The sequence below is a fragment of the Heptranchias perlo genome, chromosome 3 (genome assembly GCF_035084215.1).
Source record: "Heptranchias perlo isolate sHepPer1 chromosome 3, sHepPer1.hap1, whole genome shotgun sequence".
Lineage (NCBI taxonomy): Eukaryota > Metazoa > Chordata > Chondrichthyes > Hexanchiformes > Hexanchidae > Heptranchias > Heptranchias perlo.
The window spans coordinates 74031542-74059290 of record NC_090327.1 but is presented as its reverse complement, the minus strand read 5'-3'; the positions used below and the strand labels follow the sequence as shown (position 1 = coordinate 74059290).

The 27749-nt window shown below is 42.4% G+C and overlaps 1 protein-coding gene across 5 annotated transcripts in view; it reads right to left on the bottom strand.

Annotated features, from left to right (window-relative positions):
* LOC137315863 (centrosome and spindle pole-associated protein 1-like) overlaps nucleotides 1-27749 on the bottom strand; it is a 190192-nt gene that overhangs the window by 106753 nt on the left and 55690 nt on the right. For all 5 annotated transcript variants that reach the window (XM_067980307.1, XM_067980303.1, XM_067980306.1 and 2 more), the window contains 4 exons: nucleotides 19017-19113; nucleotides 17000-17057; nucleotides 13275-13522; nucleotides 6221-6339 (listed from right to left, as the gene is read on the bottom strand). In XM_067980307.1, the coding sequence (XP_067836408.1) occupies nucleotides 6221-6339; nucleotides 13275-13522; nucleotides 17000-17057; nucleotides 19017-19113 (522 nt within the window). The remainder of the gene's footprint in view (nucleotides 1-6220; nucleotides 6340-13274; nucleotides 13523-16999; nucleotides 17058-19016; nucleotides 19114-27749) is intronic.

The window sequence follows — 27749 nt, the reverse complement described above, 5'->3', positions numbered from 1 at the left end:
AATGGTGAAAAGATCGAAACAGTGGAGGTCCAAAGAGTCTTAGGGGTCCATGTATATAGATCATTTGAATGTCATGGATAGGTACAGAAAATAATCAAAAAGGTTAATGGAATGCTGGCCATTATATCAAGAGGTCTAGAATACAAGAGGGTAGAAGTCATGCTACAGCTATACAAAACCTTGGTTAGACCACACCTGGTGTACTGTGTTTAGTTCTGGGCAACGCACCTTAGGGAGGATATATTGGCCTTGGAGGGAGTGCAGTGCAGATTTACGAGAATGATACCTGGACTCCAAGGGTTAAATTACAAGGAGAGATTACACAAACTCGGGTTGTATTCCCTGGAATTTAGAAGATTAAGGGGTGATTTGATCGAAGTTTTCAAGATATTAAGGGGAACTGACAGGGTAGATAGAGAGAAACTATTTCCACTGGTTGGGGAATCTAGGACGAAGGGTCATAGCCTAAAAATTAGAGGACTTTCAGGAGTGAAGTTAGGAAACACTTCTACACGCAAAGGGTGATAGAAGTTTGGAACTCTCTTCTGCAAATGGCAGCTGATGCTAGCTCAATTGTTAATTTTAAATCTGAGATTGATAGATTTTTGTTAACCGAAGGTATTAAGGGATATGGGGCTACGGCGGGTATATGGGGTTAGGTCACAGATCAGCCATGATCTCACTGAATAGGAGAAAAATGCAGAACAGGCTTGAGGGGCTAAATGGCTTACTCCTGTTCCTATGTTCCACTAATGCAGTCTATAAAGCTGCTCTGGTGATGCCAGAGTGGTCTAGCAGTGAGGGAAACCCAAACTAGGAAATCTACTAGTTATTGTATATTAAAATTGCTGAGTGGGTCACAACATTTCATTTCAAAATGCATTAAAAACTCCAGTGTCAGGCTCTGACTATGGCAAAATCCATTAAAAATGTCAACATTTACCCGCAGTACCTGTTCTACCCGTAAGTGGCACTGTGATGGACATGTTTAATATGTCATGTAATGTTGAAAAGCAGGAGATGATACTATGGGCCCGATGTTACCAGGGCTGCGGGTTCTCGGCGGGGGGGCTATCGGGCGCGTGGGTAACGCGCCCGGTGAAATCAGTCAGCCACCCGCGCAATCGTAGCCCAATTGGGTCTACTTACCTTGTCTTCCGGGTTCCCCACTGCTGATCTGCGCGTCGAGCGGGCTGCGCATGCGCAGTAAGATCTGTCAGCTGGAGGAGCTCTATTTAAAGGGGCAGTCCTCCACGGACAGATGCTGCAACAAATAGAAAAAATTACAGCATGGAGCAGCCCAGGGGGAAGGCTGCTCCCAGTTTAATGATGCCTCACTCCAGGTATCAATACACGGGGTGAGGAGGAGGGGGAGGACAGAGATCTTCCCCCCGGCGGGCTGGAGGAAGCGGCCTGCCTTTGCCACCAGGAAGGCCTGGCTCGAGGTGGCAGAGGAGGTAACCTGCACCACCAACATATCACGCACCTGCATACAGTGCAGGAGGCGCTCCAATGACCTCAGTAGGTCAGCCGAAGTGAGTACACTTACTCTTTCCCCTACACTCCGTCTGCCACATCACCGCCCCCACCCCACATCTCCTTCTGCACTGCCAACACTACTCTGTCACATCACCTGTCATACCCACTCAAACCTCATCCTCATCTTACCTGCACCTACTCACCTCGCCAGTACTCATCCCGCCACTACCACTCAACCCAATCCTCATACAATCTCATGGCTCTATATCATACTCACCCTCTCGTGCATCTCTTTCACGGTCAGCCTCACTCAACTTGCCACTACCTGTGCTGCAGCCACAGCGCATGCATCACATATGTGCAGTAGGCAGCGTAAGGCAAACGTGTCGTGAGCATGAAGGGGATGCACAAGGGTGTTTGAGGGTTTGTCATGGTTGTTACTTATATTGAATTTCTGACCCACTCACATTACATATTATATTGGCACCACTACTGCTATGTCTTCGCGAATCTTGTCTGGTTTGTGCAATAATGCCCTTTCCTGAGGATCACTATGAAGACCCACAACTGATGCCACCCTTTGTGTCACTGCAGAGTGGGTGTAGGTGTATTTGCAGGGCTCTTTTGTGCAGACGGCTGAGATGTCGGCGATGTCCCCGGTTGCACCCTGGAAGGATGCGGAGGAGAAGGTGTTGAGGGCAGTGGTGACTTTGACAGCGACAGGTAAGAAGATGGTGCTCGGGCCAGCCAGGAGCAGCTTGGCATGAAGGCGGCTGCAGATGTCCACGACTACATGTCGAGTGACTCTGAGCCTCCCTGTGCACTGCTGCTCAGAGAGGTCCAGGAAGCTGAGCCTCGGTCTGTGGACCCTGTGGCGAGGGTAGTGCCCTCTGCGACGCATCTCTCTCTGCGGTAGCCCTCCCTCCCGCTGTACAGGTGGATGTGTCACAGCACTCTGTTGTGGAGCTCCACGTGTCAGAGGTGGACGGCGTGGATGGCGAGGCTGGTGATGCTGTTCGCCCTCCGAGGAGGTCATGACTGCAGCTACGGCGGCCCCCATCCGGAAGATGTACATCTGAGGGGGTCCGCAAGGTAGGTACATGTCTCTGGACCCCGGGGTAAGTGTGCAAGTTGGTGACTTTGATTGTCAGGAGGAGGGTGGTGGAGGCCAAACTTTGTCCTAAGTGACAGAGTGGCCTCCTGCAATGAGTGAGGGTCTCCCCCCCCACCCCCCCCCAACCTGTCAAATGGACCTTTGCAGCTGCCACAGGCTGATGGCTGCAACAGGTCCATGTATCCCAGGACGTTATGGGAGGTTAGGGAGGAAATTGCGGGTCCCCTAGCAGAGATATTTGAATCATCCACCGCTACAGGTGAGGTGCCTGAAGATTGGAGGGTAGCAAATGTTGTGCCTTTGTTTAAGAAGGGCGGCAGGGAAAAGCCTGGGAACTACAGACCGGTGAGCCTGACATCTGTAGTGGGTAAGTTGTTAGAGGGTATTCGGAGAGACAGGATCTACAGGCATTTGGAGAGGCAGGGACTGATTAGGAACAGTCAGCATGGTTTTGTGAGAGGAAAATCATGTCTCACGAATTTGATTGAGTCTTTTGAAGGGGTAACCAAGAAGATAGATGAGGGCTGTGCAGTAGACGTGGTCTACATGGACTTCAGCAAAGCCTTTGACAAGGTACCGCATGGTAGGTTGTTACATAAGGTTAAATCTCATGGGATCCAAGGTGAGGTAGCCAACTGGATACAAAATTGGCTTGACGACAGAAGACAGAGGGTGGTTGTTCAAACTGGATGCCTGTGTCCAGCGGTGTGCCTCAGGGATCGGTGCTGGGTCCGCTGTTATTTGTTATTTATATTAATGATTTGGATGAGAATTTAGGAGGCATGGTTAGTAAGTTTGCAGATGACACCAAGATTGGTGGCATTGTGGACAGTGAAGAAGGTTATCTAGGATTGCAACGGGATCTTGATAAATTGGGCCAGTGGGCCGATGAATGGCAGATGGAGTTTAATTTAGATAAATGTGAGGTGATGCATTTTGGTAGATCGAATCGGGCCAGGACCTACTCCGTTAATGGTAGGGCGTTGGGGAGAGTTATAGAACAAAGAGATTTAGGAGTGCAGGTTCATAGCTCCTTGAAAGTGGAGTCACAGGTGGATAGGGTGGTGAAGAAGGCATTCGGCATGCTTGGTTTCATTGGTCAGAACATTGAATGCAGGAGTTGGGATGTCTTGTTGAAGTTGTACAGGGCATTGGTGAGGCCACACTTGGAGTACTGTGTACAGTTCTGGTCACCCTATTATAGAAAGGATATTATTAAACTAGAAAGAGTGCAGAAAAGATTTACTAGGATGCTACCGGGACTTGATGGTTTGACTTATAGGGAGAGGTTAGACAGACTGGGATTTTTTTCCCTGGAGAGTAGGAGGTTAAGGGGTGATCTTATAGAAGTCTATAAAATAATGAGGGGCATAGATAAGGTAGATAGTCAAAATCTTTTCCCAAAGGTAGGGGAGTCTATAACGAGGGGGCATAGATTTAAGGTGAGAAGGGAGAGATACAAAAGGGTCCAGAGAGGCAATTTTTTCACTCAAAGGGTGGTGAGTGTCTGGAACGAGCTGCCAGAGGCAGTAGTAGAGGCGGGTACAATTTTGTCTTTTAAAAAGCATTTGGACAGTTACATGGGTAAGATGGGTATAGAGGGATATGGGCCAAGTGCAGGCAATTGGGACTAGCTTAGTGGTATAAACTGGGCAACATGGACATGTTGGGCCGAAGGACCTATTTCCATGTTGTAACTTCTATGATTCTATGAACAAGCAAAGTAAATAGCTTCAAGTGGCATCCCGCTGGCTTTAATTGCCTGCGGGATTCCCACCAGCGGGGGCTGCGCGCGCACGCCGGCATGTCGGTGGGGAACCCGGAAGTGGGCGGGTTGGAGTCGGGCTCCCGACCCACTCCGGGATTCTCCGAATTTCAGAGCCCCCCCGCTAGGAACGCACCCGATAGCGGGTGCTAAAATGATGCCCTATAACCTGGTGGTTGTGCGTTTTCATGCAGTTCTACATGTTGACCTCAGTGTGGCTCTGCATCAGTAGTTTTGTCCCAACAGCAACCCCCGATTATTCCCTTTGAAAACAGCGTCTGTTGAACCCGTCTTCCTATCCAATTACTGTATCTTATTTTTTTTTAAATCACCTTGTTGAACTTTTGCTTCATAATCTGCAATCTACACGTCCTGTAAAACCAAACAGAACTTGTCCACCCTCTCACTGACAAGCATAGCAGGCCCTGCAGGACAGGAGATCTAACTCTTGCCCCAGTCCATCATTTAGAAGCAAATCCATGTTTTCAGATGGAAGTGGAAGCTTAATTGAAACCCCTACCCCCTTGTAAGAATGGACATGTCAAGGAAGATTCAAGCAAGAGCCCATGAAGATATGGTGTACATATACTTTTGATATGCTGCCTGGCAACGAAACAGTTAAAACTAAAATGCTGTAGTCCTAGGTAATGACTTTAAAATAATTTAGTAAGAATGCTTTGTTGAGATAAACTGCTCATGGTCAACCCAGCCTTATCTTAGTCACTGTAGCTCTGGACAGTGTTGTGTCCCTTAAAGAAATTAGTCTGTTGAGATAAGCCACTCACGACTGATCAGCCTCATCTCCTTCCAGTCTAAACTTATCAAGCTGACAACAACAAATCAACCTTATCTTCCCCGACCTTGTTATGTTGGAAAAACATCAAATTTCAAGGATCAAGGTACAAGGGTCGGACTTGTACTGATTACAAGACCACTATAAGTACAGGCGATTTTATGAGGTCAGTAGTAAAGGTAAAGCTACAGAGAAGAGAATACTGATCGGCTCCAGCTCTACTCAAGAAGGAAATGGGGTAATATCGTTCTATTCTTATAACTATCGCTCGAGCATTGTAATTGTCTTAATTTGAGCTTGGTTTGATCAACTCAATAAAGAATCTCATCACCACCCATAAGGTGTCAGGGTCAGATGATAGTCTGGCCCAAGCAGACAGAAGTGTAACTTACCAGAACATCACACCCTCCTTCGAGAGGTTAACTGCCACCCCCAACAACAGCAGAGCAAGATTCCCTGCTACCACTTCCCCCCTCTCCCTTTCCTTCATCCTCCTCCTCTTCCCCCTACCTGGGTCCAATTGTCCCCCACCCTCCAACTAGTGTTAGGAGATAAATTGGTGTTTATAAAATTTAATTCAGTATAATGTTATCACAAGTTATGACACTATGGCTGATGGATCAATTAACAACCGTTCCCCAGATATTTGTTCAGACTAGCATCTGAACACCAAAGGAATACTAAGATTCAATTCAAGTGCCAATATTAAAAGAAGTCACTAGATTTGAGAGTATTTTCTAGTGCATTGATATCACTGCAACATTACGTTCTAGCAGTCCAATTACCCCTTCAAGGACTGGTACAGTTCTTGCACTGTTTTTATTGACCAGAGAACACTTATCCAATTTTACCTTCTTTACAACAAAAACTTGCTACAGATATCACAATTACATTTATACAAAATTCAAGCATTACAGTTCACTCTTCGTTCTATGTATCACAATTGTATGAAAACATTTGTAACGATAAATTGATACTATAGTATTAGATTTCTAAAAAGCACCCCATGAAAAAGAACATTTACACCCCTTTGGTCTAGTTTACTTATTAAATATGACAGTATACTCACAGTATGCCAAGTTTGGATCCAAAGGATTCCTAGCACCATAAAAATAATAAGCATTATCATAAGGTGTTTGGTAATGTTCTGTCAGCACAGGTGGTGGAGGGGGAGGAACCGCAGCGATCCTACAATGAGAAAATGATCTGCATCAAAATTCTACCTGATAAAGAGGCCTTAAGATTTATTTAATGAGAATTATGCCCATTTTAATTGGTTCTTTAGTAAGTGCTACCTTTTATGGGCAATTTTCCTAATTTTGTTCTTAGAGGAGTAAAAGCAAAGTAACACCAAGTATTCCAATTTACCACTCAAACACAAAATTTAAAAAACAAGTTAAAATATACTGCTAATGCTAATTATTGTGTTTCTGCAAAACTCTCAACCTAGTTGACCAAACATTACTATGGTTCAAAATTGCACTATCGTTCAAATGACCTATTGTGATATCTCAATATCTCTATTTATTTAACCATATGCTTTATTACAGGTACCTGTGTCTTAGTCTACATCACAATCCCTCCTCGGAAACTGAACACACGTTTTACCAATTTTTTGAGACATGTAACCTACAGTATTGTAGTACATAAAATTACATGAAAAATATAATACAAGAACAGGTTATCCATGTTGGCGTTTATCCTCCATGGGTAGTAGTCTTAACCCTTTAATGGTTAAGTTAATCGCTGACAACTAGCTACAACTGCTAGCACAGCGGCAAACTTGCACACATTAACTATTTCAACAAACTGACATACTAGTCAAAGAGGCTCCATCTAATTAGATTCTGTCACCTACTCTCACAACAAATTGATTACTCCAAACAGTATTGTGTGTTGTTTAAACTCTGCCCCAACTGAAAATTCATATGAAAAAATAGGACACAAAAATGTTATAGTTTGAAGTGAGGCAGAGCTCTACTTCCATCATAAATATAACACTATATTCCATCACTAGAATGAAACCTGGACTCCGGGTTAAATTACGAGGAGAGATTACACAAACTAGGGTTGTATTCCCTGGAATTTAGAAGATTACGGGGTGATTTAATTGAAGTTTTCAAGATATTAAGGGGAACCGCTAAGGTGGATAGGGAGAAACTATTTCTGCTGGTTGGGGAGGCAGGACTAGAGGACACAGCCTAAAAATTAGAGCCAGGACTTTCAAGAGTGAAGTTAGGAAACACTTCTACACACAAAGGGTGGTAGAAGTTTGGAACTCTCTTCCGCAAACAGCAACTGATACTGGCTTAATTGTTAATTTTAAATCTGAAATGGATAGATTTTTGTTAACCAAAGGTGATATGGGACTAAGATGGGTTTATGGAGTTAGGTCACAGATCAACCATGATCTCATTGAATGGCAGATCAGGCTCGAGGGGCTAAAAGGCCTACTGCTGTTCCTATATACTCCTCCACCTTTCAAATCGATTCAAATCAATTGCCACAAAACTATCCAGCTCACTCTTAAATGTTAACACTATCCATCACCATGGTCTACCTGAACAGTCCATTCCATCATTTTCTATGCAAGATAGCTCAACTAAACTGTCTGTTCACCTTCACACATCATACTCAAGTCCATGTCCTGAGTTATACAGTTTGTAGTTATGTCAGGAAATGAATTAGGGTTCAATATATCCTGAAATTTTGATAACTTTGGTAAGTCTCCACTGAGCTATCCTTCCTATAAAGTGAATCTGCTCAGCTTCCTTAATCTCGCTTCATAATTTTTGGTGCCTAACCCCACCATCAGTTTATTTTGCAACGCCTTTCTATCCAAAAGGGATCGATAATCGCCAAAACTAACATTTCTGATTTTACATTTTACCTCTTAATATTTGTGGTCAAAGCGAAGGGGTTAACAGCTGGCCACAGATTCAGCAAGTTCTCAACTTACCAGTACTGTTTAAAACAAGAGTCTGAATTAACAGCATCACGCCAACTTGAACAGATGTAGCAAGCTGATATACAATGTGAATTATTTTTTGTGGTCTCCATTTGCAACCTCATGTTTAAAATCTCCAAGTGTAAATTTAAGCATAGTATCATTATTGACAGTCCAAGAAAACTGGTGGAACAAGTGAAAGGCAAATCCATTTTTTTGACTTCTTCCCAAAATATTAACTATCTAGCAAACCACTGGATTCCAGAAAAGTAACCAGATATACTTCATTCAAGGTGTAGTTTTCAGAACTTCAACTTCAGATACACTGCAGTTCGTCAGAGCAGAATTATGCATAATTTCTAATCTCAAAATTAGCTTTGGAAACCAGAGAAAATTTGAAAGCAAATTCAGACAGGCCAAACTAGATTAAAACCTAAAACTCAATTTTGAAATGCTCATATGCTCATGCTGAACCATGAACCAGGTCTTTGAAAAGCTACGTAAATCAAACAATCTCAGCTGATCGCCAAATTCTGAACAAAAAATCCTGCAGAAAAAAACACCAATGCTGTAATTAGGGCAGTGATTTGATGATGTTCCAAAAATTACCAAAATCACAAGACAGTTGGTGGGGGGGGTGGGCAAGTAGAATAAAGAACAAATATTTACGTAGTGCCTTTCACGAGATGTTTCACAAACAATTCATTACTTTTCAAGTGAAGTCACCAGCCAAAATACTGAGAGAACTCCCTACTCCTCTTTGAACAGTGCCACCTGATCTTTTACGTCCACCTGTTTTAATACCTCATCTGAAAGACGCCTCCTGTGACAATTCAGCACTCTCCCACTATTGCAATGAAGTGTCAGCCTAAATTACGAATTCAAATCTTGGGCGTTTGGCTTGAACCCACTTCCTTCTGCCTCCAAGGAAAGAGTATAACTAACTGAGCCTAACTAGACCTCGAATTCAATATTTTTCTTGCAAAGTGTTTCTCCTTTCACCAACAGTTCAATTTTAATTAAGAGCATATTTTAATTGCCGATGTTATTCCTCCTTATGGCCACACAGGAGTAGAGCAAATTCCCACCTGGTCACTGTAACAGGTGGTCATATAATCAGCAAGTGCTCAGTTTACCAGTACTATTAATAGTTTGAATTAAGCCAGTAAGCCGATTAGAGCACATTGCATGAACCAGTTTGTTCCTGTACCGATTCCTCATACAGTGAGCATATGCATACTGTATGACTAGTTCTGGTAGTCACAGGAAAGCTTCCTTCGCTATTAGATGGGCTGAGAAAGATAGATCATCTGGTGATTGAAACTGAAGTGCCAGTGAAAGTTGAAACAGACTGAGGAAGTTGCACTCGCACCTATTGAGAGAAAATAGTGAGATTTTCCCAGGACACTGTGCACGACAAATCACTTGCCCTCGCTAATTATATATATATATCTTAATTCAGAAAATTAATATGTAGCATACAAAATAGATTGATTTGCAAATTTGTTGCCTATAGGTTTACCGAGTTATTTTACATATCTAGTTTCTTTATTTGTGCTCAGGATGTGAGTAACACTGGCACGGTCATATTTATTTTCTATTCCAAATTGACCGGAGAAGGTGATAGCAGGCCTTATTTAACTGCTGCAGTTCTTGTGCTGATGGGGCTCCAGCAATGGTGTTAGGATTTTAACCCAGCAACGATGAAGCAACAGCACTATATCTCCAAGTCAGGATGGCGTTTGACTTGGAGGTGAACTTGCAAGTGATGGCGTTCCATAATGTTGCTGCTCTTGTCCTTCTTGGTGATAAAGGTCATGAGGCCAGGAGATGCAGTTGAAGTAAATTGGGCAAGTTGCTGCAGTGCAACCTGAAACCACAATGTGCTGGAGAGAGATGGCTAATGAGTCCAGTGGCAGGGGTGCCAATGAAGCAAACTGTTTTTTCCTAGATATTGTGGTCCTTCTTCAGTGTTACTGTGCTGTGTCTGTGTTCTCTCACAGTGCTGTTAGGAAGGGAGTCCCAGGATTTTGACCCAGCGAAAATGAGGGAACGGCAATATATTTCCAAGTGGGGATGGTGTGTGACTTGGAGGGGAACGTGCAGGTGGTGTTGTTCCCATGTGCCTGCTGCCCTTGTCCTTCTAGGTGGTAGAGGTCGCGGGTTTGGGAGGTGCTGTCGAAGAAGCCTTGGCGAGTTGCTGCAGTGCATCCTGTGGATGGTACACACTGCAGCCACGGTGCGCCGGTGGTGAAGGGAGTGAATGTTTAGGGTGGTGGATGGGGTGCCAATCAAGCGGGCTGCTTTGTCCTGGATGGTGTCGAGCTTCTTGAGTGTTGTTGGAGCTGCACTCATCCAGGCAAGTGGAGAGTATTCCATCACACTCCTGACTTGTGCCTTTTAGATGGTGGAAAGGCTTTGGGGAGTCAGGAGGTGAGTCACTCACCGCAGAATACCCAGCCTCTGACCTGCTCTTGTAGCCACAGTTTTTATATGGCTGGTCCAGTTAAGTTTCTGGTCAATGGTGATCCCCAGGATGTTGATGGTGGGGGATTCAGCAATGGTAATGCCGTTGAATGTCAAGGAGAGGTGGTTAGACTCTCTCTTGTTGGAGATGGTCATTGCCTGGCACTTGTCTGGCACGAATGTTACTTGCCACTTATCAGCCCAAGCCTGGATGTTGTCCAGGTCGTGCTGTAGGCTAGCATGGACTAATCAAAAGGAGTTGCGAATGGAGCCAAATACTGTGGAATTGTCAGCAAGAAGCCTCGCTCCTGAGCTAATGACGGAGTAAAGGTCGTTGCTGAACCAGCTAAAAGTGGTTGGTCTAAGGAGGAACTCCAACCGGAGGAACTTCAGCAGCAATGTCCTGGAGCTACCATGACTGGCCTCAGACAACCACGACACTCTTCCTGTATGTCAGGCATAATTCCAACCACTATAGAATTTTCCCATTGACCTGTTTTCCTAGGGCTCATTGGTGCCACTTGGTGGAAATGCTGCCTCATGTCAATGGCAGCTACTCTCACCTTGCCAATAGGACCAGAGGTTTACAGCACACCGTTTACAGCACATGGGCTATTTGGCCTATCGTGTCTATGCCGACGCTATGCTAGAGCAATTCACTGCCTCATGCTCTCTCCAGAGTCCCGTATCTTCCTCTGGTTCATATATTTAATCTTTTTTTTTTCTTAAAAGATGCAATTGCCTCGGCCTCAACCATTTCTTGTGCCAAAGAATTCCATGGCCTAACACTCCTCTATGCAAAGAGTATTTTCCAAATCTCTCTTTCACTCTGTTCATGATAATTTTAAATTGAAAACTGACTCCCAAACCAGAGGAAATAGTCTTTTTCCATTCAATCTATCAAAACTTCATAAATTTTAAAAACATCTTTTAAATCAGAGGAGAATGAGGGAGTGATAGGAGGAGGAGGAGGAGGGGGAGATAGAAGAGAGAGGGAGATAGGAGGAGAAAGAAGGGGAAATAGAACAGGGGGAGATAGGAGAAGAGGGAGCTGGGGGGGGTGGTGGAGAAGAGGGGGATATAGGAAGAGAAAAAGAATAGGGGTTGATGGGAGGAGAAAAAGAGGGGGACATAGATAGAAGAGGGAGGGATGGGGGAAAAGACATTTGGGAAGAGGAAGAGAGGGAAAGACTTGGGAATCGTTTAGTTTTTAGATTTTTCTCTCAACTGGGTGAGATGCAGTGTATATTTTGTTAGTGTGTGTGGCGGGTGACATTGGCCGGATCGATCCAGAATCGATCTGTCCATAGGGATCTGTCCTTCAGTTGCCCTTGCGGATGGTCACCCACTTCTCTCTTCTACACTATCTCTGTGTCCTGAATGATCACATTCTGGTACGTATGATCCAAAAAACCTTCATCCTCTCCAATGCTGCACAGTAGTCAATTGCTCCTCAAGCACTGAGATCATCTACTCCAGAGACTCAATTTGTCTGCACTTCGGATGCATGAATGATCCACGATGACCCAAATAAAGCATTCCACACACATGAGGGTTCCTTGCACTGACATTCTTCCATTTGTAACGGTCTAACTTTAAAATGCCTGTAATGCTATTCTAAACTCCTACTAGAACCAAACCCTTGGAAGAATCAAACTTTGCTTACTCATTTCAAATACATATCAGTTTTAGAAAAAAGCTCTCAAGTTACCAGTGCTCACCCTTAAGCTTCAGGCCAAATATCCCTTTAGTTATGATTTCTGAATTGGGCAAAACTTGTCCCTCAAGTCTCACACCTTTGTCTTTCATCAAAAGTCAAAATGACGGAGCATTTTTGTGGGTGGAGGCATGTGGGTAGGAGAAAACAATTCAGTAGTGGATTGTTTGGGCTTTAGAAAGAAAAGAAAACTGATCACTTACCTGCCCTCACCTTCTGTTCAAAGTGACTGAGTGTAAATTATTCAAATGAGCTACTGAGCATTAGGCAAAGGTGCAGGATTCATCCACAGCTCAATGATTCAGCAGGGGACATGAGAGATAATAATCAGCAGTTTCCTAGGCCTTGTTTGAACAGACTTCATGGGGGGGTCCAGTGTCAATATTGATAACACCCAGGGCCAAGCTCAGCAAACTAAATCACTGTGCCCCCACCTCTGGTGGTTCTATCCTGGTAATCTAACAGTACATATCCAGGAACAATGATGGAGGAGGCTGGGATATTGGCTGAAAGATGTTATTCTGAGTACAACTATGTCACATTGTTTGACTAGTTTGTGAGATAGCTTTGCCAACTTAGGCAAGATGTTAGTGTGGAAGATTTTGCAGGGCCAACTGCACTGGGATTGTCCGAGTTTTGTCCTGCTCCAATGCATGGATCATTGCTGATAGGTCTGTTTAATATTTCTCAATGTTCTATTTTGTAGCAATTGTTTTACAACTAAGTAGGTTCATTTCCTGAAGGTAATTAGTGAACCAGTTAGATTTTAACGACAATCTGGCAGTTTCCACGGTAAATGTTTCTGGTGCTAGCCCATAAACTACTAGATTTATTAAATTTGATTACATAAATTGCCATACTAGGCTTTGAACTCATTAAACTTAAAAGTACACCCTTACCATAACTGCAAATCAACATTCTCTTCTTTTTTCTTTAACACATTAAAAAACACTTTAAAACATAGCTCAAATTTGAATGTTACACAGTTTTTACCTAGGAGCCATTATATTCCGAAGAGGATTCCACATTCCACTGTTCAGACCAATATTAAGACCCCTATCATCAACCGGAGGAGTTTGGAAAGCTACTCTGGGACGTTCTGGTGGCTGTCTCTCTTCAAAAGGAGATCTTTCATCACTTGAATATCTCCCAACATGGACTTCACCTCCTTGGTAAGAGGCATCACGCCTACGAGGATCGTGTTGTCGCATTACAGCACCAAACTGCCTTATGCGATCTGGCTGTAAAGTAGAACCAAGAATTACAATTCTGTCACCAACTTTCATAGTCGACATCAACAGTAACCACCAAAAAGCATTTATATAGTGACTTTATCACAGAAAATGTCCCACGGCATTTTACAAGTAGGTATAAAGAAAACACATGCCAAATGAAAGGTGTGGAGATGCCGGTGATGGACTGGGGTTGACAATTGTAAACAATTTTACAACACCAAGTTATAGTCCAGCAATTTTATTTTAAATTCACAAACATTTACCTGAGGAAGGAGGAAGTCTCCGAAAGCTTGTGAATTTAAAATAAAATTGCTGGACTATAACTTGGTGTTGTAAAATTGTTTACAAATGAAAGGTGTTAGATGGGTGACCAAAAGCTTGGTCAAAGAAATGAATCTTGAAAAAGTATCTAAAAATGGAGATTTAAGAAGGGACTTCCAAAGAGTAGGATCAAGGTAGCTGAATGTTCTGCCTTCAGTGATGGTATGAAGGGAAAGAGGCCTAAAGTCTGAAGAACAGTTGGTTTGGAAGTGGGTACGTAGCTGAAATAGATTACAAATATAGGGTGGGAAAGGCTGAGGAGGGATAGTCAAAGATTTTAATTATGTACTTTGGGGGAGGCAGGAGTCAGTAAAGATCACTGACGATGACAATGACAGAGAAGAGCAAAAGGGCCTTGTTGCAGGACGGGTCACGCACTGCAGAATTATGGACTATCTTAGTATCATAGTAGGTACAGCACAGGAGGTCGTCATTCGGCCCATCATGCCTGTACAGGTTCTTTTGAAACAGCTATCCAATGAGTCCCATTCCCCTGCTCTTTCCCCCAATAGCCCTGTAATTTTTTTCCCTTCAAGTATATATCCAATTCCCTTTTGAAAGTTACTACTGAATTTGCTTCCACCACCCTTCCAGGCAATGCATTCCAGATCATTACAACTCGCTGCGTTAAAAAAAATGTTTCCTCATGTCGCCTCTGGCTCTTTTGCAGATCACCTTAAATCTGTGCCCTCTGGTTACTGACCCTTCTGCAACTGGAAACAGTTTCTCCTTATTTACTCTACCAAAACCATTCATGATTTTGAAAAACCTCTTTCAAATCTAGAGTTAATAGAGATTGGAGAATAAGAGGCCAGCTAAGTTAGAGTAGATGAGCTTTCAGGTGATGAAGGAATGGATAATAGTTGCAGCAGAAGAGCTGAGGCAGGCAATAATGCAAAATGAAAATGGTCTTGGTGATAGATAGGTGGTGTTTGAAGCTCAACTCAGGTTCAAACAGGACACCAAGATTATTAATGGAATGGTTCAGAGTGTGACTGGGAAGGGGAATGGAGTCAGTAACAATGGAAACAGTGGCAAGGGATCAGAGTTTGTGGCAGAGGCTGAAGACGATGGCTTTGGTCTTCCTAACATTGAGCTGGAGTAATGTGATTCATCCAAGATTTTATGTTGCACAAGCAATTTGACAGCACGGAGTCAAAGGGTCAAAACAGATGACGGAGGTAGAGCTGGGTGTCATCAACATACATACGAAAGCTAACTCCAAGCCTGTGGATGATGTCACCAAGGTATATCACAGCAGATAAATAAGAAAGAGTAATTTTGATATAGTTTTGCAGTTTTATTGAATTTGAAGGATACTGATGAATATCCATATAAAGAATAACGCAACATACTTTGCAGAGATTTAGGTTTGTGTCGAGAATTATAATGCACAATTTTAAATATATCAAATTGACTATCTTTCCCTTTAAAAAGAGGAAGTACTGTAAAACATTGACTACTTAATCCTTTGATAACTCCCAGGTAGGTTTTCTTCCCCCCACCCCATTTCCCCTCTAACTCACCTCAGAAAATGCATGTCTGCTTTACTTATTAAGCAAATGGAGTGCAGACATGGAAGGACCAAGAATGATGCGCAGAAATAGTGGGAAGCACAGCCAAGATTTCCTGATACAGGCTCTTGGTGAGCAAGCTCCATGTAAAGAGTGCACATTCATAAAACTGGCCCACGTATGTCTAGATTTCCTATTCTGCAAAAATAACATGCAGACAAGGAGGATAAGCATCTCTGTATTGTTAATTTATTTTTGACAAGCTTTCTGTTCCCTCCATGCTTCTGTACAGGCATAAAACAGTGCCATCTGCTGCACAGCAATGTTGAGTCAGCAACATTTCAGAATGAGCTGCTCCTCTATGGCAGTGTAAAACACAGTGGACAGCACAATTTGTAATCGGGATGGACATACATGTGGGTTCAACTAAAGCTTTCAGTTGAGTCAACCAAAATAGACTTTGTGAAGTTCAGCCTTGAAGAAGTAGGGGTTTAGGGGGTTAAATTATGAGGACAGGTTGTATCAACTTGGCTTGTGTTCCCTTACATTTGAAAGATTATGAGGTGATCTAGGTGTTGAAAATGTTAAACAGATTCGATAGGGTAGATACAGAGAAACAATTTCCTCTGATGGAGGAATCAAGAACGAGGGGACATAATCTTAAAATTAGAGCTAGGCCATTTAAGATTGAAATCAGGAAGCACTTTTTCATAAAAAAACATAGTACAAATCTGGAATTCTCTGCCCCAAAAGGCTGTGGGTGCTGGGACAACTGGAGCTTTCAAGACTGAGATAGATAAGAGTTTTGTTGGGTAAGGGATATGGAGCTATGGCAGGTAAATGGAGTTGAGGTACAGATCAGCCATGATCTAATTGAATGGCTGAGCAGGCTCGAGGGGCTGAATGGCCTACAATTGTTCCTATTATAAATTATGTCCATATGGAAACTGCGTATGTAAACTTTTAAACTTGGCATACTCTAATTACACCCTCCCACCAGTGGGGCACTGTAGCACCTCAGTTTCCATCTCCCAGCTTGGCTACCTGATCTGCAAAGAAACTCCTATGCTCCAATCAACTCCACTTCTCTGCTTCCAAAATTCTCATGTTATTCATAGAATTATACAGCACAGAAGAAGGCCATTCAGTCCCTCGTGTCTGTGCCGGCTCTTTGAAAGAGCTATTCAATTAGTCCCACTCCCCTGCTCTTTCTCCATTGCCCTGTATTTTTTTCCTTTTCAAGTATATATCCAATTCCCTTTTGAAAGTTACTATTATTGTTGATATTCAACCATAAATATTCTTCCAAATATAATTCCCAATTCCTATGCGGTACGAATCTATTGCACAGCATGCTTACAATGAGGACCAGATAAGAAATTAATTACCGTGCAACCATAGACAGGATAAATTCTCATTACCTCTTCTTCTCCTGTCTGAAAGATAATAAGATTAATGGGACATCTCTAATAGAATAAAATGACTTTAGGTTTCCATTCCAGGTGACGAACAGGCCTGTGTTCACAGTTCACGATGTATAGCTAGACCCCAAACACTGGCAAAAGAAGTCATACCCATACTAAAAGGTGCAGAAGGATAAAAGCTGAAGCTCTATGTAGCAATGCATACAAAAAGGTTAAGTTCTTACTTCCTTCTCTGGATCTACAGCTCCTGAAGCAGCAACTCTGAGCTCAAGCTCCTTTTCCCTATAGCAGAAAGGCAATGAACCACAAACGTCAATAGTTTATTCCTCAAATTTTCTACACTTGCCCTTCTTCTCCAGAAAGAGCATCCCATGCTGGAGTATAATTCCATGAGTAGCAGTAGCCCTGAGCCAGACACTGAACATCATCTGGTTACTTGACCATGGTACCCAACACAATGAAATTTAACTTGACTCTCGCCAACATTTGTACACACACTTCCAGCAGAGGTCACTGGATAGCAATCAGAAGTGGGAACCCTAGCCAAGTTTCCATCAACCTAGTCCAGGGATATTGAGCCCAGCTCTAATGCCCCAGTGTCATTCTGGCTGAGATCGGATAACTCAGTAAAGACCAGACATTCAAGCTGGTATATGTGGCTTAATTTCATACTGCACAATGCATTTATCCATGAGTCATATAGAAGAATAAAGACATTTTTATTTGAAAAACACCCTTAAAAATAGGGCGGCTTGTCTTTATTATTAAACAAACTATAATTATTTTCTTTATTAGTGACCCAGTAGTTTACAGCAAACAAGTTTTTTTTTTAAAAAAGTATATTTTAACCTTCAAAAGGTATGATTTTATTTACATATCAAGATCCATGTCAGCTTGCATCACTAATGGTCAACTACTATAAGAATCTAAATGGGGTAGAGGAGCAAAGGGATCTCAGGGTACAGATACACAATTCACTAAAAGTAGCGATGCAGATTAATAAGATCAAGCAATGGAGTTCATTTCTAGAGGGATAGAATTGAAAAGCAGAGAAGTTACGTTAAACTTGCATAAAACCTTGGTTAGGCCACAGTGTGCACAGTTCTGGTCTGCATATTATAAAAAGGATTTGGAGGCATTGGAGAAGGTGCAAAAAAGATTCACAAGGATGATACCAGAACTGGGAGGATATACTTATCAAGAAAGCTGAACAGGCTGCGCCTCTTTTCTCTAGAAAAGAGAAGGATGAGATATTGAAAGGGTTTGATGGGGTAGACATAAAGAAAATGTTTCCACTTGTGGGGGAGTCCAAAACTAGAGGTCATAAATATAAGATAGTCACTAATAAATCCAATGGAGAATTCAGGAGAAACTTCTTTACCCAAAGAGTGGTAAGAATATGGATCGTGCTGCCACAAGGAGTAGTTGAGGCAAATAGCACAGATGCATTTAAGGGGAAGCTAGATAAGCACACGAGGGAGAAAGGAATATGAGGGAATGCTTATAGGGCTAGATGAAGTAGGGAGGGAGGGAGCTCGTGTGGAGCACAAACGCTGGCATAGACCAATTGGGCCGAATGGCCTGTTTCTGTGCTGCAGACTCGATGTACTCCAGCCTTTATATATAAAAAATAACCAAGCTTTTCAAGATGCAGTAATACTTTATATTGAAAGTATTTGCCCTCCAGAGAATAATTTTCTCCTTCAAATGTTAGTATTTTTGATTGCAACATTCCTCTATAATAATCTGTAAACAACCATTTTCAGTAAGAGTCGACTTGCTAGGGTGATGCTAGTTAGGGAATTAAGAATCATTTGTTTTAGCATATTTGCTCACAACTGATTTCACTCAATTATTTTTAATCAGAATTCAAGAAAAAAAAACAGAAAACTTTCACAATATGCTTTCAATTTCAGTTATCCAAAGAGTTAAGTCTCTAATAATACATTTGCGTTTATATAAAATATAAAACAAAGTGGAAGTTATAAAGTATGCTTCACCAGCATTTCTTCCTTAATAATGAACAGCTTCTTAACTTGTTAGCTTTGCAGTTTATAATGTATCAGCCTATGTCAAATTAGAGAAAACTGAGATTAATTAGTTTATAAGGAAGTAAACAATATTTTGCAGAAAATCGTAAGTGAATTAAAAGTACTTCAATACAATTTTAGGTTTGGCACTGTAGTCTCGGATTGTAAATTTTAAACATTTATAAAGCAATTTAATTCAGCTATAAATTACCGTTTCTTGTTTTTCTGTTGTTCTGATATTTGTTCCAACAATTCCTGTCTGTATCTCTCCCTTCTTCTCCTATGGGCACTCTCTCGCTCACTGTTACCTAAAGATTATGATTAATATTAATAAAGTTGCACCACTCTTCTTTTCCCAAATTTTACTGAAAAACAAAGATTCTCCAAGCATCTAATTACATTAACCATGAGCAAACCACTAATTTACAATCACTTCACAACTAACAAGAGTTGCCCATTTTATACACAATGACTTCTATTCAGCAGTGCTTTGTTTGACTTTTGAACCAAATAGTGAATGAAAGAATGCAAGCAGAGCTGGGAGAACTAAGCGATGTTGCAAGCAGCATAACACAATAAGGTATGCTTCTAGAACTCTGCATATATATCACCGTTCCTTCATAGTCACTGGATCAAAAACCTGGAACTCCCTATTTAACAGCATTTTGGGATTACCTTCACCATATGGACTGCAGCAGTTCAAAAAGGCCCACCACCATCTTCTCAAGGGCAACTAGGGATGAGCAATAATTGCCAGCCTTGCCAGTGATGCCCAGATCCCAAAGAATGATAAAAAATTACCTCCACTCCCTGGTAAATCATTTTTGATGAGAGCAATCAGTAATGTCCACCATCTAACATTAAAAAGAGATTCCATACTAAGTTTGAAAAATTTCCAGAAAGCCAAATGGACCATTTGTGTACATTTTAAATATACCTTCACAACAAGTTAGAGTTATAAGAGGTCCCAATCTGATCACAAGACAGTTGAATTAACTGTGAACTACCATTAATTTTGTTGCAGCCATAAATGTAGGTCTTACTTGAATTAAAAACTAATTAACATGAAAATGAAAACATCTGCATTTCACTATCTGAGGCCAGTTGTTCCATTTACTTAATGAACTTTTAAAAAAATGTCACAAGGTTACCTCCAATTCAGTTTGCTTTTATTTTTGCTAATAATTTCTTGTGTGGAACCTTATCAAATGCCTTCTGGAAGTCCATATAGACAATATCCATAGTCATTCCCCTATCCATCATGTTAGTGACCTCCTTAAAAAAATCAACTAGATTAGTCAAACACAACCTACCCTTCACAAATCCACGCTGACTCTCTTTGATCAGCTCAGTCACTCTTGTTACCAGCTGGATAGCCCGGTGAAGGATAGAATACCAGACCCTGGTCTTCAGTTGCTTCCAAGACTTCACAGAGCTCCAAATTATACCCGCCACACCCTAGATAAGCTCTCTTATATATGGATACAAGACAGCCCCAATTAATACACACCACCTGAATACAATTAATGATATAAATCACGTGGATATAATTAACAACCCTGTCCCTGATGATACATTCCAGTAACTTCTGATGCTAAACTAACAGGTCTGTAGTTTCCTGGTTTCTCCCTCCCTCCCTCCCTCCTTTCTTAAATAATGAAGTGATATTTCCAATTATCCAATCCAAGGGCACAATTCCAAAACCTAGAGAGGTTTGGAAAATTATGACGAATGCATCTGTAATTTCCTCACCTATTTCTTTTAATACCCTGAGGTGGAAACCATCAGTCTAACCCGAGAGATCTGTCTATCTTAAGTAATATTATTTTCGTCATTACTATTTTTTTTAAACTTGTAATAAATCAAGTTCCTCCCCTTGACATATTTTTAGGTTCGCTTGTACTGCTGGTATTTTGTCCTCTTTCTCCACTGTGAAAACGAATACAGAGTACTCATTTAACTTAGTATAACTTTTCATTAAGCCATCTATTTGATGATCTTTACACTCACTGAAAGCTACACACACACACATATATATGTGTATATATATATATATATATATATATATAGAAATTACAGCACTACAATTAAAGTTAGTAAAGTGTAAGTAACTATATTCAAGATTTCATTCTTTTTTATGATTTGCAAGGTGAGGATGTCCATATTAGGAAATGGAAGAGTTTTCCACCTTTGAGCATCAAGTACAGCTATAGATCCAGATAAAAGCACCCTCTACTCTGTGCCAACAATGTGCCTTAATTCTACTGTACCAATGTGACACTTCTGTTTCCCTAACAACCACGCTTGTAGCTTCTTTAAATTACATTGTCAATTTCATGCTCAATTAGAAGCAATTTTTATGCCACAAGGACATGCCTATTAGAATGCTAGTGCTCATTTCACATGGGACCTTTAAAATCAGAGGGAAGAGATTTGGTTCCCATATTTTTAGACTTCAATCCCAGATCCCAGGGTGAAAGGAAAGTGTGCTAACCTACAGAATCACCCAGTCCCCCATGAAGATTTAACAAATCACAACGTAATAAGTATTTATTTGCAATTTCCAAGGTATATAATTCCATAATTATAAAACATAAAGAATACAAACAACAATTGTGGGGTATATACCTTTGAGATGTGAAAGACCTGTACATCAAAGCTCAGAGATAGAACCATAGAAAAGATATAGCACAATAACACAGAAGGGGGCCAATCGGCCCATCGTGTCCGCGCCGGCTCGAAGAACAACCAGGTGCCCATTTTAATCCCTTCTTCCAGCACCTGGTCTGTAGCCCTGCATCTTACAGCACTTTAAGTGCAGGTCCAGGTACTTTTTAGAAGAGATGAGGGTCCTTGCCTCTACCACCAATTCAGGCAGCGAATTCCATAAACCCACCACCCTCTGGGTAAAAAAGTTTTTCCTCATGTCCCCTCTAATCCTTCCGACAATCAGCTTAAATCTACGTCCTCTCGTGCTTGAACTCTCCGCTAGGGGAAACAGGTACTTCCTGTCTACTCTATCTAGGCCCCTCATAATTTTGTACACCTCAATCAAGTCTCCCCTCAGCCTCCTCTGCTCCAAGGAAAACAACCCCAGCCTATCCAATCTCTCCTCGTAGCTGTAATTTTCAAGTCCTGGCAACATTCTTGTAAATCTTCTCTGCACTATCTCCAGAGCAATTATGTCCTTCCTGTAATGTGGTGGGACCAGAACAGCGCACTATACTCCAGCTGTGGCCTTACCAGCGTTTTATACAGTTCCATCATTACATCCCTGCTTTTGTATTCTATACCTCGGCTAATAACGGAAAGCATTCCGTATATGCCTTCTTCACAATATTATCTACCTGTACTGCCACCTTCAGGGACCTGTGCACATACATTCCAAGGTCTCTCACTTCCTCTACCCCTCTCAAAATATTCCCGTTTACTGCGTATTCCCTTTTACTGTTTGCCCTCCAAGATCTGGCTATATTTCTCAATACAAATATGCACGTTACTAATTTCAAGATCCTCTCTGCACATCACTCTTTATTTGGTTCACTGTTTCAGAAAAAAAAACTGGAAAATTAAACTTCGTATCAAAAGTAGGCACCTTTCTCCAACAAAACAAGGCCATCCAGACAATCTAGTGCCTTTGTTTTAATGCATTTATCCTGCATAAATTTGCAATGTGAAAATCATAACATAGGGAAACCAAATCCCCATCCATTTTAGTTGTACTGATTATCTACCAACACGAAAAGCAGTGATCCAATGGTGCAGCAACATTGGGGCGATTTTGGGGCGTGGGAACGGGGCAGTCATGCTGTTAAAATCATCTCCAAAAACCTACTGCCCCGTCCCTGCTTGATTCCCGTCTGCCGCAGCGTTAACAGCACAATATTTAAAGGGGCATTCGGGTGCAAGCGCTGAGATCATAAGGATCTGTGCCATATTGTTCTTTAGATTTCCAAGGGATTTCTGAGCTTGGAGACTGCTTGCTTCTGATTTTCTTTTTTGCTTTACTCACTCGTGATTCATTGTTTTGGATGGAGGAAGAGGAAGAGAAGCAACAACAGCAGCAACTTCCTCAACCAGGAGCAGCAGTAGGTCTATTAGAAGACAACAGGCCTAGAATGAGTTTCCTGGACATCTCTGAGGAGCAGTGGATGAGATTGCAGTGCTTCTCCAGCCAGGCTGTCGCTGATTTTTTAATTTCTCGGGATGTGGGCATCACTGGTAAAGCCAGCATTTATCGCCCATCCCTAGTTGCCGAGACAGTGGTGGTGGGCCTTCTTGAACCACTGCAGTCCGTGCAGTGAAGGTGCTCTGACATTGCTGATTTTGTTATTCTTAGTTGTATTAAACCATTACAGTGCGGCTTGGTAGGCCACTTCAGAGGGCAGGTAAGGGTCAACCACATTGGTATGAGACTGGAGTCACATATACGCCAGACCAGATAAATACAGCAAGTTTCCTTATAGAACCACTTGGGTTTTTATGACAACTGACAGCTTCATGATCACTTTTCCTGATACTAGCTTTTTATTTATTTATTTCCAGATTTTTTTTTTAAAAACTGAATTCAAAATTCTCAAACTGCCATGATGGGATTTGAACTCACATTCTCTGGATTATTATTGCAGGGCTCCGGGTTACTAGTCCAGTAACATAACCACTACTCTGGTCTCTGCAGCCTCCTGCAACAAGCCCTGCTACCTGCTGGATTAGGTGGCCATGCTTTGCCAGTCCCTGTGGAAGTCACCACCGCCCTTAACTTTTTTGCCTCAAGCTTCTTCCAGGGTGCTTCAGGGGACATCTCTCAGTCTGCATCAAGCAGGTCCCCAATGACCTATTTGCCATGAATGCCAACACTCAAAATGAGAGTGTTTTGTTTTTTTTCAGCAACAGCTGGCTTCCCTCATATCCAAGGGGTTCTAGACTGCACCCTTGTAGCCATCAAGACACCAAAAGACCAGCCAGCAGCTTTCATCAACAGCTCATCACAAAAGGATCATGCATGTCTGTGCTAGATTTGCAGGTAGCAGTCTTTTTTTTTATTCGTTCACGGGATGTGGGCGTCGCTGGCGAGGCCAGCATTTATTGCCCATCCCTAATTGCCCTTGAGAAGGTGGTGGTGAGCCGCCTTCTTGAACCGCTGCAGTCCATGTGGTGACGGTTCTCCCACAGTGCTGTTAGGAAGGGAGTTCCAGGATTTTGAACCAGCGACAATGAAGGAACGTCGATATATTTCCAAGTCGGGATGGTGTGTGACTTGGAGGGGAACGTGCAGGTGGTGTTCTTCCCATGTACCTGCTGCTCTTGTCCTTCTAGGTGGTAGAGGTCGCGGGTTTGGGAGGTGCTGTCGAAGAAGCCTTGGCGAGTTGCTGCAGTGCATCCTGTGGATGGTACACACTGCAGCCACAGTGCGCCGGTGGTGAAGGGAGTGAATGTTTAGGGTGGTGGATGGGGTGCCAATCAAGCGGACTGCTTTATCTTGGATGGTGTCGAGCTTCTTGAGTGTTGTTGGAGCTGCACTCATCCAGGCAAGTGGAGAGTATTCCATCACACTCCTGACTTGTGCCTTGTAGATGGTGGAAAGGCTTTGGGGAGTCAGGAGGTGAGTCACTCGCCGCAGAATACCCAGCCTCTGACCTGCTCTCGTAGCCACAGTATTTATATGGCTGGTCCAGTTAAGTTTCTGGTCAATGGTGACCCCCAGGATGTTGATGGTGGGGAATTCGGCGATGGTAATGCCGTTGAATGTCAAGGGGAGGTGGTTAGACTCTCTCTTGTTGGAGATGGTCATTGCCTGGCACTTGTCTGGCGCGAATGTTACTTGCCACTTATGAGCCCAAGCCTGGATGTTGTCCAGGTCTTGCTGCATGCGGGCTCGGACTGCTTCATTATTTGAGGGGTTGCGAATGGAACTGAACACTGTGCAGTCATCAGCGAACATCCCCATTTCTGACCTTATGATGGAGGGAAGGTCATTGATGAAGCAGCTGAAGATGGTTGGGCCTAGGACACTGCCCTGAGGAACTCCTGCAGCAATGTCCTGGGGCTGAGATGATTGGCCTCCAACAACCACTACCATCTTCCTTTGTGCTAGGTATGACTCCAGCCACTGGAGAGTTTTCCCCCTGATTCCCATTGACTTCAATTTTACTAGGGCTCCTTGGTGCCACACTCGGTCAAATGCTGCCTTGATGTCAAGGGCAGTCACTCTCACCTCACCTCTGGAATTCAGCTCTTTTGTCCATGTTTGGACCAAGGCTGTAATGAGTCTCAACTCCTTTATCCTGTGACAGTAAATGATCTCCACATTATTCCACCTTCCAGGAACATTAGAGGATGGCTGCCTGGGGGAAGAAAGCTATCTCCTCCAAACATGGCTGATGACACCCCTCCACAAACCCACCACTCATGAGGTATAACTATAGCCATGGGTCCACCAGGAATATCACTGAACACACTACAGGGCTCTTGAAACAAAGGTAAAGCTGCCTGGATAGGTCTGGGGGCTCCCTACAATATGCTCTAGACAAGTCTCCCACATCACTTGTGCGTTGCACAACATGGCAATACAGGAAGGATTGCATTTGGAGGAGGTAGAGCAACAACAACTATCATCATTGGATGAGGAAGACTTGGATGAAGACGAGATAGAAAGCAGAAGGCAGTCAGCACCACACCTTGTTGCCGAGATGCCAGAGATCAGCTGATAGAACAGCGCTAACAGTGACTTGCTCATTCCCCTCCCCTGAAAAGTAATACAAAGCCCCTCTGCATTAACATTCCTTGTTATCGCCTTCACCATTTCATTAATCCTGCATTAAAGAACATTGAAACTATTCAAGCAACTTTTATATGAATGACATACTGACAATGCAGACTTAGAAGCTGCTATGAGAAGACACTGCAAAGTGGTAAAGGTGATAATTTAATGCCAAACACAATAATTGCCTTGAATTAATTTCTAAACCATATGGCAACCAATAGTGCCTTTCTTAAAAGGTCAACTACCTCGACTACTCCTATGAGGTGCTCCCCCAGTAATTTCAGCAAGGGCTAGTGGAAGGCTGCTGTTGGTCATGTTGGGGCACTTAAATTGCTCATGGCCAGTAACTTCTGGAAGTTCGAGCTTGTACTTCAGCTGCAACAGGGGCAGTCTGGGCCAGCTGGCTTTCTGGCACCATGGCGGGTATTGGTTGAAGGGGTGGCAAGGAAGCAAACATGATGACATCCTGAGAAAGTGCAACACCTGTCACTCTCATTGTGCCAGTGCCACTCCCATGGGGTTGCAGCTCATCACTACTACTAATCTGTGGGATAGCAATTGTAAGAGATAAGTAATGCCTTGAAAGCCCCAATCCATTTGGGCCACCAGTCTCTCAAAGGTGGAGCACTAGTTGGAGCCCGGAGTCCGGAGTCCAAATGGCAGCCGTTTGAGCTTCCAAAGCTACAAAGGCTGGTAACACAGACTCCTGGTGTGAGGGCCCAGCTGCAGTGTCCCTCAAGATGGCCACACGCTCCACGGTAGAGCGCTAATATTTTGTGACAGGATGCCAAGACATCGCACAAGGTGAACCCCATTTAGAGGCCTTTGTTTCTTTTCCTGCTAAAAAAAAGAAATTGGGTCCAGAAATGTACGTGCATCACATCCAAGACCTCGGCATCACACATACAGCATACAGTTTGCAGTCTTACATCACGGACGTGATGCAATGTAACTCTGAACCTGAATTTTGTTAATTTTTTTCCCTCAAATTCAGGAGGAGAAATTGTTTATGAGTTCACAATCCAAAATAAAAAAAATCCAGGAATTTATTGGTAGAAATCAGTAAAAATTGATTTTTAAAATCTCTAGTTAGACTCCTCTTACCAGATGATGATACACTGATCATACAAACTCAGTCAGGTTATAGAAGATGCACACAAAGAGCATCTCAAGTTCCTCAAATCTCAAAGCACCACTGTGCACACAATTTTGTGTTGTGCTTTGTATACATGCAGTGATGTGTTGAGTTCCAGAGGAAGCAAGAGCACCCAGCATCCAAGACCCATACATCCTCATCAGCAAGCAGGATGTAGTTTTATTTTACACTTTGCACTCACAATGTCCAGTTTAGCATTATACTGATAATTGTTATTCAACTGTATTGTCACTGTCACAAAAATTAGCAGTATAGGTGCAATTTGAAGTCATATTTCAAATACTCCATTTTGTCACCATCTATATGGGTTTACAATTCCAGACATTGATCCCTTGCAGTGTCCTGAAGACAGAATATAATCTTATTATTTTTTGTATGGAAGATGTGGTAGTTCTATAGTACTATATGAAATCAATACCTGCTTAGCATTATAGTGGAGAAGTATCTCCATTTCTACCAGAGACAGATCAGATTTATCTTGGATTTCAACAGGTTAATGCTAATGAATTGGAATCTCAGGAAAACCAAATTATAATTCCAGTGGTCAACTGATATTCTCACTCAAGCTCCTCCGAAAGTTTGACATCCTGGCCAGGTTATGTGGAGGTCAAAAGCAAAGTGTATTAATAAAAAATCATCGGCATAAACTTCCCATCATGTAAAATGATGTCCCTGGTGGGCAGCAGTATTGTAACTGCTGAATTATAACTACATTATAAAAAATGACTCCTACTGCCACTGGTGATGCTGCAACTCAAATCAAATAGCTTCTTTAGCTTTTTTTTCTTTCACTTGTAGATATATGGCACATTTAACTTGTTAACCATTAGATTGAGCTGTACTGTTTTGCTGGACTAACTTTGTGAAATGATAAGTATATCCTGTGTGTCTATTTAATATAGTAAAACTTGCATCTCCACAAACTTTCTGCCAATGTTTTCCATTTCCTATGTAATTTTGTCATGTTGTAATTAAACTCTCTACCAGTGGAGCCACTGCAGCATCACCAGTGGCAGAAGGGTTTA